We start from the raw sequence: 12,540 nt of genomic DNA on the forward strand, positions 1-12,540 counted from the left end.
CTATACACAAAACAAAGATTAGAGCACATTGGTAATTGTTTACCACACGTTAAAAACGAAACCCAAGAGGGTGAAAAGGAGGTGAAAGGCCTGAGATATTTTCACTGTGATGGAGTGGGACTCAGAAAATTACAGTACCGATGGTTTAAGGGGGGGCACCGGTAAAAGGTGGTTTCACTGCTAGAAGATGGGATACGTAAAGTAACAGTGCTGGTCGTTAAAGAAAGGCACTGTGGGAAAAGATGTGGTAAAAGAGACTAAGCCAGTGTCATTAATGAAAGTAGTAAAGGAAACCCTAAGAAAAGATGAGGAGTTGCAGGAGAGTACACAACCTAGGAAAGGCCTGGGTATGGAGTTAGTCCCTGATCTCCATAAAGACTTTGACTCTGTGGGTAAAGTTTACTTAGAAAGAAGAGGGAGAAGGGAAAGAAGTTGTAATTTTGAGAGATACAGGTTGTAACCAGTGTCCATTAGTCAGAGACAAACATATTCGCATTCTTTCTGACCTGTTACCCGAGAGAGTTGTAATTTGTGGGATAGATGGACAGAAATTTAGCGCTCCCCTATGTAAGATCAGGTTGGAGAGCCAAATCAAGACTGGGGAAGTAACAGTGGAAGTGATTGACAGAGTGGCAATTCCAGAAAAACAGTTTGTTCTTGGGAACGATTTAGCAGGATCCAAGGTAGGAGTGACACCCCTTGTTGTGGAGAAGCCAAAGGAAGACCAGGGAACTGAGGAGTTAAAAAAAAAATACCCTGGAATTTTACCAGACTGTGTAGTAACAAGATCTCATTATTATAAGTCACAATGCAAAGCTGAAACTAAAGAGACAGATGAAAGAGTTGAGGTTCAGTTAGCAGACATCCTGCTTGATATAGTGGTGTAGGAAAAACTTGTCCAAGAGGGGGTCAGGCAGAAGTATTTAGTCCTGAAAAGCTAATTAACTTACAACAGAAAGATGAGGCAATAAAAGGTGTATATATTGATGCATACTTAGAAAAGAAATCAGAATGTATTCCTGAGGGGTATTATCTTAAAGATAGAATCCTAAGACGAAAATGGAGACCAAGGCAGGTTAGTGTGGAGGAGAAATGGGCAGAAGTGCACCAGATTGTGCTGCCAGTAGCATACAGACAGGAAGTATTATGTGTAGCACATGAGTTACCAGTAGGAGGTCACTTAGATGTAAGTAGACTCAGGCTAAGGTAAAAAAAAATTTCTATTGGGCTGGAATGCACAAGGATGCGATTAACTTTAGCCGTACCTATTATAATGCCAAATGATAGGTAAGCCATAGGCGGTAATAAAATCAGCACCTTTGTTGCCAATTCCTGCATTTAAAGAATCTTTCAAGCGGGTTACTATGTAGGTTCCCTTCCGAAAACTAAATAATGGATTTGTCTACCAGATTTTCAGAGGCAATTCCGTTACGGAGTATTATATAAAAAGGGGGGCAGAGGAATTAGTAGCTTTCTTCACGCAGTATGGACAACCTAGAGAGATTCAGTCAGACCAAGGGTCTAATTTTACTGCAAGGCTGTTTAAGGAATCCATGGAGTGCTTAGGCATATAGCACTTTAAATCAAGTGCATATCATCCTGAATCCCAGGGAGCTTTGGAAAGGTGACATCAGACCGTGAAGACTATGATAACAGCATACTGTCAGGATTACCTGAATGATTAGTACTGTTTTCCATTAGAGATGCGCCAAACAAATCTACTCTGTTTACTCCCGTTGAGTTAATATTCAGACATGAAGTAAGAGGGCCTGTGAAACTAATTTTTAAAAAGTTGACAGGACCGAAGTTGGAGATCTCAAACTCAGATTATGTATTGGAGGTGAGGGAGAGATTAAATCAGACAGGTAAGTTAGCTAAACAGCACCTGAAGAGGGCATTGCATAGGTGGCAGATAAAAACTTGGAGGTTTTCACGTGGGGATGACTTATTAGTATTGTTATCAATGGTAGGATATCCCTTCAAAGCCAGGTTTAGTGGCCGCTATCAAATAAAGATACCAGATAGAAAAATTACTGTATCGGGTATGTCATGTGAATATGTTGAAACCTTACTATAATAGAGAGAAGGAACTGGAAAAACAGGTGTTAGTTACTGCCCTGCAGAGTGAGGAATGAAATCTAGATGTCTTGGAGTTTGATGTGCCTCAAAATACATTAAACAATGAGGAAGTTCTTGAGAAGTGGGATAGGTTAGTGAACTCTGTCTCAGGAACAAAGAACCCAGTTGAAATGTTTGTTGCAGCAATACGAGGACATATTAAATTAATTCCCTACAGTATGGAAACTGGCTGTTTGGCCCAACAAGTTCACACCGACCCTCCAAAAAGTAACCCATAACTTATATTTACCCATGACTAATGCACCTAACACTATGGGCAATTTAGCCTGGCTAATTCACTTGACATGCACATCTTCGGACTGTGGAAGGAAACCAGGGCACCCGGAGGAAACCCACGCAGAGACGGGGAGAATGTGCAAACTCCCCGAAGCGGGAATCAAACCCGGCTCCCTGGTGCTGTGATGCTACAGTGCTAACCACTGAGCCACCATGCCACCCAAAAGGAAGCAGGAATAAGATGTGGAGGACTAATGCTATTGTGTGAGGGAGAAGTAGGGAAATGCTGATCTGATTAAACAACATCTCCATTTAATCTTTCAAAGACACGCAGGTCCAGAAGGAAGTGGGCGTGATGCTCAATGAAGGTATCATTGAACCGAGTCAGAGTGAGTGGAGTTCGCCGATCATGTTAATTCCCAAACCTGACGAGACTCAATGATCTTGTATGGACTATCGAAAGGTCAATGCCATAACAAAATCGGACTCATATCCAATACCACGATTGGAGGACTGTACAGAGAAAGCTGGACAAGCCAGTTACATCACAAAGTTGGACCTACTGCGTGATTATTGGCAGGTACTTTTATCAGAGGAAGCGAAAGAAGTTTCTGCATTTGTAACCCCAAATGGGCTCTCTCAATTCAAAATGATGCCTTTAGGAATGAAAAGCACACCAGCCACATTCAAAAGACTCGAGAACAGAGTTATGGCTAGGTTAACAAACTATGCAGTCTATCTGGATGATGTAGTGAACTTTACTGAGTCATGGAAAGATCACATGGTACAGTTGGCAGGGCTCTTTGAACGACTACAAGTAGCAAAACTGGTAATAAGCTTAAACAAAACAGAATTCACAAAGGCAGAGGTGACATTCTTGGGACAGAACACGGTCATGGAAGACTGACCCCAAGACAAAGGCCATCAAGGAATTTCCATGACCAACCTCGAATAAGGGATGCTTCGATTTTTGGGACTAAGCAGATTCTACCAGAAGTTTGTTCCTAACTTCAGCAGCATTGTAGCACTGCTAACAGATTTACTGAAGAAGAACTCAAAATTTCGGTGGACAGAACAATGCCAGAAGGTATTTGACAATTTAAAAGTGATATTAACCACTGAACCAGTTTTAGCTACACCAAATTTTTTAAAACCCTCCAAAGTTTGTGGGCAGCATGATGGCTCAGTGGTTAGCACTGCTGCCTCACAGCACCAGGGTCCCAGGTTTGATTCCAGCCTCGGACGACTGTCTGCGTGGAGTTTGCACGTTCTCCCAGTGTCTGCGTGGTTTTCCTCCAGGTGCTCCGGTTTCCTCCCACAGACCCAAGATGTGCAGGTCAGGTCAGTTAGCCACGCTAAAATTGCCCATAGTCTTAGATGCATTAGTCAGAGGGAAATAGGTCTGGAATGGGCTACTCTTCGAAGGATCGGTGCGAATCTGTTGGGTCGAAGGGCCTGTTTCCACACTGTAGAGAATCTAATCTAATCTAAAAAAGTTGCAATCAATGCTAGCGATATAGGAGTTGGAGCTGTACGGTGAGGGAATTGAATGGCTAATTGGCTACTTTTCAAAGAAACTCCACACCCAATAGAAAAAATACTCTACCATCGAAAAGGATTTACTGAGTTTGGTACTGGCCTTAGAACATTTTAATGTTTATGTGACGAACAATGTGTTGGAGACAGTTGTCACAATCCTCTTATATTTTGGAACGATTTAAAGAATAGGAGATTATTTCATTGGAGTTTTATGCTATAGACTTTGCGTGATCAAGGATTTTACAGATAAAGTATAGATAAGATTGAACAGATACTTTATATATATTTGTATACAGAAATTAATACTAACTTAGATTAATGCCCTATGTATTTCATTGTAAAGGGATTAAGCATTAGAAAAAAAATGATGTCATCTTTCCATCATTTTTTTCTTAGTGGGGAAGTGTTATGAAATTATGCACTGTGCCTTTAAATGCGTGTGAAAGCTATTTTGCACTGAGAACTTGCAGGCACCTGTCATGTGACTGACTAGCAGTTTCAGAGTGTACTGGAAAACTGAAAATGTAACATTTGGCTGTCAATTAGATAACTGAGTTGTTCTGACCACAATTCAAACCTAACCATTCATTTTAAATTATGCACCAGGATACTAAAACCCAATCAAGTTTGAATTTTGTCTTTTTGCCAACCTCAAACCAATGAGACGATCCAATGTTTGGGGTGAAAGAAGCAGGCTTTTTGACAGTTAGGCAGAGAGACCAACTTCCATCGACAGAGTAACTGGCAGCAAAACACTCTCTATCAAAGATACCTATCTCATGAAACATTTTTGCAGCAAAAGACTGATGACAACCCAGGGAAATCTTCAGCCAGAAGATGATAGACACTGATGACAAAAGCTGCTTTGTGATTTTGAAATTAAGTTGAAGTAATTTCAATACAGGTTTTTATGGGAACAGTATATTGTTTTAGAATTGGAGGCAGATAATAAGTCATTAGGAGAAAGGGGACTTACAGTTGTAAACAGCAGTTGTTTAATGTTCACTTTTAGAGTCAAGGAATGAATTGTTTTTTTTCTTTAAATAATGGAATTTGGGAGTTCTCTGTCAGTCATACTTCAACAGATTATGAGGTGAGGTGAGGTTTTCTGATTGTTTGGTTTAATTAGCAGAAGGTTTCACTGCCATGTTGTAACAAGATGTTAAAGTATGTATATACAGATCATTTTAATAATCTAATTTTCCATAGTAAAGTTTATTCAATTTGCCAAAGCCATGGAATCTAGAGACTTTATTCTCTAAAGTACCTGGGATCTTAAACTTTGATTGCAAGAAGAAAAAGTGTTACTGGCCTAAATTTGCCTGTCTCATCCAAGAGTGTAGCAGAGTGCAGTAGAGTGTGACTACATGTGGAATTGCAGCCAAATGAACCTCATAAAATATCGGAATGATATGCAAAATGCATTTTCACATGAGATTTAGGGAACAAGTTCAGTGACATCCTCTTGCACAGAAAAAAGAGTGGATTGAATTGTACAATATACAAATAAGTTCCAAAGTATTAAATCAAACTTTCAAATTGTTTCATTCAGTTAATTTCACCTGGTTGGGTAGAGTCTGTATTCGCTGGGCGTTCCATTTGAAGGGCATGTTGGGGTTGTAAGCAGCTTCAACCAGAACTCTATCTCCTACCTGGGGGGCCTTGCCTTTCACAGCACTGGTTAACACAAAAACATTCAGTCAATACATTACAGCAAAACGAGAGATTAACACACATACAATGAACAACAACTTGACTCAATGCTAGCTTTGAAACAGGCAAGTATAGCAAAAAAAATGAATTTTAACAGACAATCCGTTTCCATTCATTACACTTCAGTGCAGAGATCATTAATTATTTGCCTTGAATGGTGCTCAGATATATAAGAATTTGCCACTTAACTGGTTGCAGCGAGTTGCTGAATGGTAGTGTGCGCTTGAAGTGACAAGTTATTTTCATGAATTGTCATCTGTTTCCATGCTTTACCTACACTTCGTCCAGTCTACACATTACACTCAGCAATATTACTTTAAGTCACAATACAGAGCTTCAAACGTACACTGACAACATCCAATTCCACCTAGTCATCTCTCAACTTGCCTTGCTCAGTCTTGACATTGCCTCACTGCGCCCTGGAGTTGAGAATACCAAAGATTAAGAATGGGAGTGCCTAGTGGGCCTCTTTTAATAAGTATCACTTGTACTGAGTGAAGAAACAAACATCGGTCACTGGGTATCTGACATTGACTTTCATGAAGTTCTGTTGCACAATATGTGGTGTCGCTGCCTCTTAGCATCCAAGCTGTAATCCTACCTTGATGGTTCACCATGAGCATTCATAACTCAGCCTAACAGTCTGAACAGCAATCTGCAAATCTTTCTCACAAGCAACAATAGCGGGTAGTGGGAGCAGGAGAGATGTCTGGTCAACTAAGTGATGGAAAGAAAGTTGGATCCTCTCCCATCAACTATTCACAGCTTCAGGATGCAGCATACATGTTGAACTCTCCAAGCGAACTGTAACACCTACGGCGCTGAGATAATATATTAGCATAGAGAATAGCAGGAAGCAGTTGTGATAAATGGGTCATTTTTAGAGTAAGTGTCGTGCCACAATGATCAGTATTGGGGTTCGATTACTTATGATCTTGAGAAAGTTTTCTTTCAGAGGGTCACTTATCTGCAAAGGGGTGGTTACCTCAATTGGTTGGACAGCTGGTCTGTGATGCAGAGTCATGCTAACATACTAGTTCTATGATGTTTACAGTTTATGATCCATAAAACAAGATAATCAGATTTGGTACTTGTCCAATCATTTATAGAATCACTGAACTGTTTCATATAGAAGCTGGCCATTTAGCCCATTATGTCTGCACTGACTCTCCAATCGAGTTTCATGATTCAGTACCAATCTTCTATCTTTCACCACAACCTTGAACATTATTTATGTTAGCAAGTTTTGAGAAGATCTGTAACTTGGGTTGAGGTTCTGGATGTAGGTTTGCTCGCTGAGCTGCAAGGTCCATTTTCAGACATTTCATCACCATACTAGGTAACATCACCAGCGAGCCTCCGGATAAAGCACTGGTGGTGTAGCCCGATGTTTAAACAATCATCTCATGTCCTCACCTCTTATGGTGTTGCAGAATGTACCATTTGTATCTACTTGCACCAAATCTCCAAGCAATGTATTCTAGTTCCTTACCACCTGCTGTATGAAGTATTTTAGACCACACAACAGTACAGGCCCTTCGGCCCATGATGTTGTGTCGAGCATTTATCTTAATCTAAGATCAAACTAACCTACACACCCTGTGAGTTACTGCCGTCCATGTGCATGTCCAGACTCTACCACCACCGCTGGCAGTGTATTCCATGCACCCACCACTCTCTGCCTAAAGAACCTAACTCTGACATCTCCCCGTACCTTGCTTCAATCACCTTAAAATTATGACCCCTCGTGACAACCATTTCTGCCCTGTGGAAAAAAGTATCTGGCTATCTACTCTATGCCTCTCATTACCTTGACCCCTCCTCTCTCAGTGTGAAAAGCACTATCTTATTCAGCCTCTCTTCATGGGTCCAACCCTCCAATCCAGGCAGCATCCTGGTAAATTTCCTTTGTATCCTCGCTAAAGCATCTACATTCTTCCTATAATGAGGCAACCAGCACTGGACACAATATTCCAACTGTGGTCTAACCAGGGTTTTATAGAGCTGCAGCAAAACCTTGCAGCTCTTAAACTCAATCCCCCTGTTAATGAAAGCCAAAACACTACACGCCTTCCTAACAACCCTATCAACTTGGGTGGTGACTTCGAGGGATCTATGTACGTGACCCCAATATCCCACTGTTCCTCCAACTGCCAAGAATCCTATCTTTAACCCTGTATTCAGCATTCAAATTTGACCTTCCAAAATTAATCACTTTGCATTTATCCAGGTTGAATTCCATCTGCCACTTCTGAGCCTAGCTTTGCATCCTATCAATGTCATGTGGTAGCCTGCAACAGCCCTCGACACCACCACCAATCTTAATGCAATTGGCAAACTGACTAACCCACCCTTCCACTTCTTCATCCAAGTCATTTATAAAAAATACAAAGAGCAGAGGCCCAATAACAGATCCCTATGAGACACCACTGGTTTCTGACCTCCAAACAGAATATTTTCGATCCACTACCACCCCCGTATCCCCTAACTCCTAACTTTCTGTATGAGCCTATCATGGGGAACCTTATCAAATGCCTTACTGAAATCATATACACCACATCCATTGTTCAACATTTGTCAACTTGTCTCGTTACATCCTCAAAGAACTGAAAAAGGCTTGTGAGGCATGTCCTACCCCTCACAAAGCCAAGTTGACTATCTTTAATCAAATTACTTTTTTCTAAATAGTCATAAATCCCATCACCCAGAATCCTTTCCAATACCTTGCCTCCACAGATGTAAGACTGACTGGTCTATAATTACCAGGGATTTCTATATTCTCTTTGTTGACCAGAGGAATAACATTTACCTCAATACATTTTTCTTTTGCGAATTACCCAAAACTAATGCCCTCTTTTTCAATTCTTTTACGAGCAGGAACAGATCCTCCCCTAATCTACTGTCTCTTGCATCACCATGATTTTTAAAACAATCAAATCTCCTCTTGGCCTTTTCTTCAAACATCAGCATCAATTAAACCATCCAGATTTATAGTCGGTTCTGGATTCTGTAATGCACAATGACCACAACACAGGACAAGCATTGGTTTTTAAGTGACATTTGGCAGGACATCTCTGATCCAGAAACTTGTCAGGAAATAGTGTGCAGGGAAGCAGTCTCTGAATAGTGCGGGAAGGAACGGGGGCCTGGAAGCAGCATGGGGAGGAATGAGACCCCATTGCAGTGCAATGTACCTTGGTGCAGCTGACTGCTGGTGAAGCAGGACTGTTGTTGGACTGGGGCCTGGCGCGGGTAGTCAGACCCATGTATTGTGCTGCTGTTTGAAACTCTTTATGGGACATAATGTCAATTTTAAAAATATATAATAACTACCTTATTTCTAACTTTATTTTGGACACTAAGTCATGCTACTAATTTTCCTTTTATTCCTTTTCTTCCTGTTTATATCCAAGTACTTAGGTATTGTACCTAAGATGGCGCCATTGGAGGCAGCCATTGCAAAAACATTTCACTGTATTCCTATGTTTCTGCATTGGAGTGACAATAAAGGATATTCTATCTACAGTGACAAAGACCATTCATTAAAGAAGTCCATGACAAAAGGATATTAGGATTCAATCACAATCGGTAAAGAGACAGCCAGGGCTGTCTGTTGTGTATACATTGCTGGAAAGGCGCAGAGTCAATATCCATAATGGCTGAGGTTACTACGAAGGATTCTCCTCACCTGTAGTGTGTGGTGACCCTCAAGTTAAACCAGCACCAGTCATCTCTCTGTAATGACGGAGCAGCCCTATGGTTCTCTGAGACCATGGCAATTTTTAGTTTCGATTTGCAGAATTTTATACACGAGACAGCAGTGAAGGTTGTGTTATTTAATATATTAAGACTGAGGCTCTTTCATTGATAAGCATCATGGAGGCCAGACAGGAAAGTAGAGTTTAGCCTCTTACAAGACCAGCCATGATCTTGTCAAATGGTTAACAAGGTTAAATGGATGACTCCTGCTCTTAATTCTTACATTTTGGTGAAGAAATTCCTCATGTCTTAAATAACAAACTTGAGCTTGTTAAGGGGAAATTTGGGTATAATGTGAGTTATCCAAATGAATTTCCAACTGAAGTGAGGTATAGTTTTAGTTAACTTCACAAGCAATAATAATTTAATATTCATCTTCCATTTATTCTTATTTAAGAAATTAGTACAGTTTAAATAAGTTAATTAAACTCCATAAGCATGTTCAGATACTTATGCAGCAGACAGAGTTTCTATGAAAATGCAACGTGGCTGAACCAGCATTAATTCTGAAGCATTATCTGGAAATGGAAAAAGAAGATGACCCCTACCATGACAAGAAAGACAAAGTAATAGGGTTTAGTCAAGGATGAGAACAAAGCAGAGGCTTTGGAGAAGAGATAGGACGGCAGAAAAGAAGATAGGATGCACTGAGGCTAGAGGTAATAAGTGCATTTTGGAATTTGTAAAAAAACACTGTTTGCCTAAATCCAAGTGTACTGTCTACATATAATTTCAAAATAGAAATATCTGATGAATCCTCATTGACTTAGAGTGCTACTCGGAATCTTCTCTGGAGTGGGTTCTCCCAATGTAGGCTCAATCAACAATAGCTGACCTGTACCTTGAAGCACCTGAGATTATTTCATAAAACAATCTGCCACAACACCTGCCTCAGAATTGTTCTGAGGAAGGGTCACTGAAACCACAATGTTAACTCTGATTTCTTTCCACAAATGCTGTCACAGCTGCTGAGCCTTTCCAGCAATTTATGTTTTTGTTTCTGATTTCCAGCATCTTCAGTTCTTTCAGCTGATATTTAAGGGACCTAGTTTTGAATTGCACCATGGCAGATGATGATACTTGAGTTCAATAAAAATCTGGAAATAAAAATCATGATGACATGATATTATTGTCTATTGGAAAAACTTACGTATTCACTCTTATCCTTTGGAGAAGGAAAACTGCTCTCTTTACTTGGTTTGAGACTCCAGACCCAACAATGCAGGTCCTTCTTAACTGTCTGCTAAACTGTCCTAAAATGAGCCTACAGTCACATCAACAGCTGGAAAATCTCAAAAAATTGAAAGATAATGGATGAACGACCTAGTACTGACTAAGGCACTGAAAACAACAATTAATCTGTTCTGTTGACCCTGCAAAGTTCTAATGACATCAGGGGGCTAGTGCCAAAATTGGGAGAACTGCTTCACAGACTAGACAAGCAACAGCCTGACAAAGTCATATCCATGGCACCACATCATACAATGCTCTCAGATCCCTGGGAGTATGTCCTGTCCCATCAGAAGAGTGGTAAATAATCAGGAGGGAGTTGATCGGGGTGTCCTCAACTTTGACTCTGGATCCCATGAAGTCAATTGGTACTAAGTCAAATATGAGCAAAGAAACCTCCTGCTAATTACCATGTTGCCCTACTTCCTAATCTCATCTGGTGAATCAGTTCTCCTCCATGCTTAGAGAAAGCATTGAGGATGGTAAGGGTACAAATTGGACTCTGGTTAGGGATTTCAATGTCCACCACTGATCGAGTTGGTTGAATCCTAATGGACACTGCTGCTAGATGGGGTCTGCAGTTGATAGGGAGGGAACTGACAAGAAGGAAAATCACATTTGACCTCAACTTCACCTGTATCAGTCCATGACTACATTAATAAAGTGACCACCGCACATTCCTTGTGGAAATGAAGCACCATCTTCACACTGAGAATACCTAACACCATGTCATGTGACACAATCATTTTACCAAATGGGATAGATTAAAGTTCAACACTGGTATGCATAAGGCACTATAGGCTATCAGCAGAATTGCAAAACAACATCATAGCTCAGGTTATCCCTGATTAACCATTACTATCGAGCCAGTGGGGTCAACCCTGATTTGTTCAGAGTAATCGGGACAAAATCCTGGAATTCCATTCCCAAAACCATTGGGGGATAACTTCAGCACATGGACTGCAATGGTTCAAGAAGGCAGCTCACCATTACCTTCTCCAGGGCAACTAGACATGGGGAATAAATGCTGAACCAGCCAGTGATGCTTATGTTCAAAGACAAAGAAATGTATGTAGAACACAGGAGAAAAATCCCATAAGCAGCACGAGGAATGCTTAAAAATGGGATGTCAACCAGATGAAGCTATAAGTCTACTTCCGTGCCAAACAGCATAAACAGTAAGCGATACTGAGCTAGGGGGATCAGATCTACGCTCTGCAGTCCTGCAACCGAGAGTCGTGAATGGTGGTGGACAACAGAACAACTCCCTGGAGAAGGTGGCTCCACAAATATTCACACCCAGCACATCAAGGTGAAGGACTTGCACCAATCTTCACCCACAAGTGTTGAGTGAATGATCCATCTCTGTCCTTACAGTCATATGTGCGAGTTTTTGACCAATTCAATTCACTCCATGTGATATAAAGAAACAGTTGAAGGCACTAATTACTACTGCAAAGGTTATGGGCGCTGACAACACTCCAACAATAGTACTGAAGTCTTGTGCTTGACACCATCCAGGTGACAGCAGCCCACTTGACTGGCACCGCATCCACGAACAATCCACTCTCTCCAACACTAATGCTCCGTAGTAGTGTATACAATCTACATGATGCATTGCACAAATTCATCAAGGTTCTTTAGCCCCTATCAAACCAAACATCAATCCTGAAGGACAGGGGCAGCACATACATGGAAACACCTCTACTGCAAGTTTCTTTGCAACCGACTGACTGCGATGACATCAAAACATATCTGTTCCTTCAGTGTTGCTTGCGGTTCTACCTATAGCAAATGGACTGCAGTGGTTCAAGACAGCTTACGCCCACATTCCCGTGGGTAACTAGGGATGGGCAATATACATTAGTCCAAGCAGTGATGCCCACATCCCATGAATAAATTTTAAAAATGCCATAACTTGGTCCAGTGCTACTTTGTTGTCTA

At 40.9% G+C, this 12,540-nt stretch overlaps 1 protein-coding gene across 3 annotated transcripts in view; it reads right to left on the reverse strand.

Moving 5' to 3' along the window:
- ccar1 (cell division cycle and apoptosis regulator 1) overlaps positions 1-12,540 on the reverse strand; it is a 151,592-nt gene that overhangs the window by 116,530 nt on the left and 22,522 nt on the right. For all 3 annotated transcript variants that reach the window (XR_015760974.1, XM_043683130.2, XM_043683133.2), the window contains one exon: positions 5,457-5,571. Coding sequence is in view for 2 of the 3 variants with exons in the window: in XM_043683130.2 (XP_043539065.1) it covers positions 5,457-5,571 (115 nt within the window). In the remaining variant the exon portion in view is untranslated. The remainder of the gene's footprint in view (positions 1-5,456; positions 5,572-12,540) is intronic.

The sequence above is a fragment of the Chiloscyllium plagiosum genome, unplaced genomic scaffold (genome assembly GCF_037043375.1).
Source record: "Chiloscyllium plagiosum isolate Xiang-an unplaced genomic scaffold, Cpla_swu_hap1 HiC_scaffold_22, whole genome shotgun sequence".
Taxonomy (NCBI): domain Eukaryota; kingdom Metazoa; phylum Chordata; class Chondrichthyes; order Orectolobiformes; family Hemiscylliidae; genus Chiloscyllium; species Chiloscyllium plagiosum.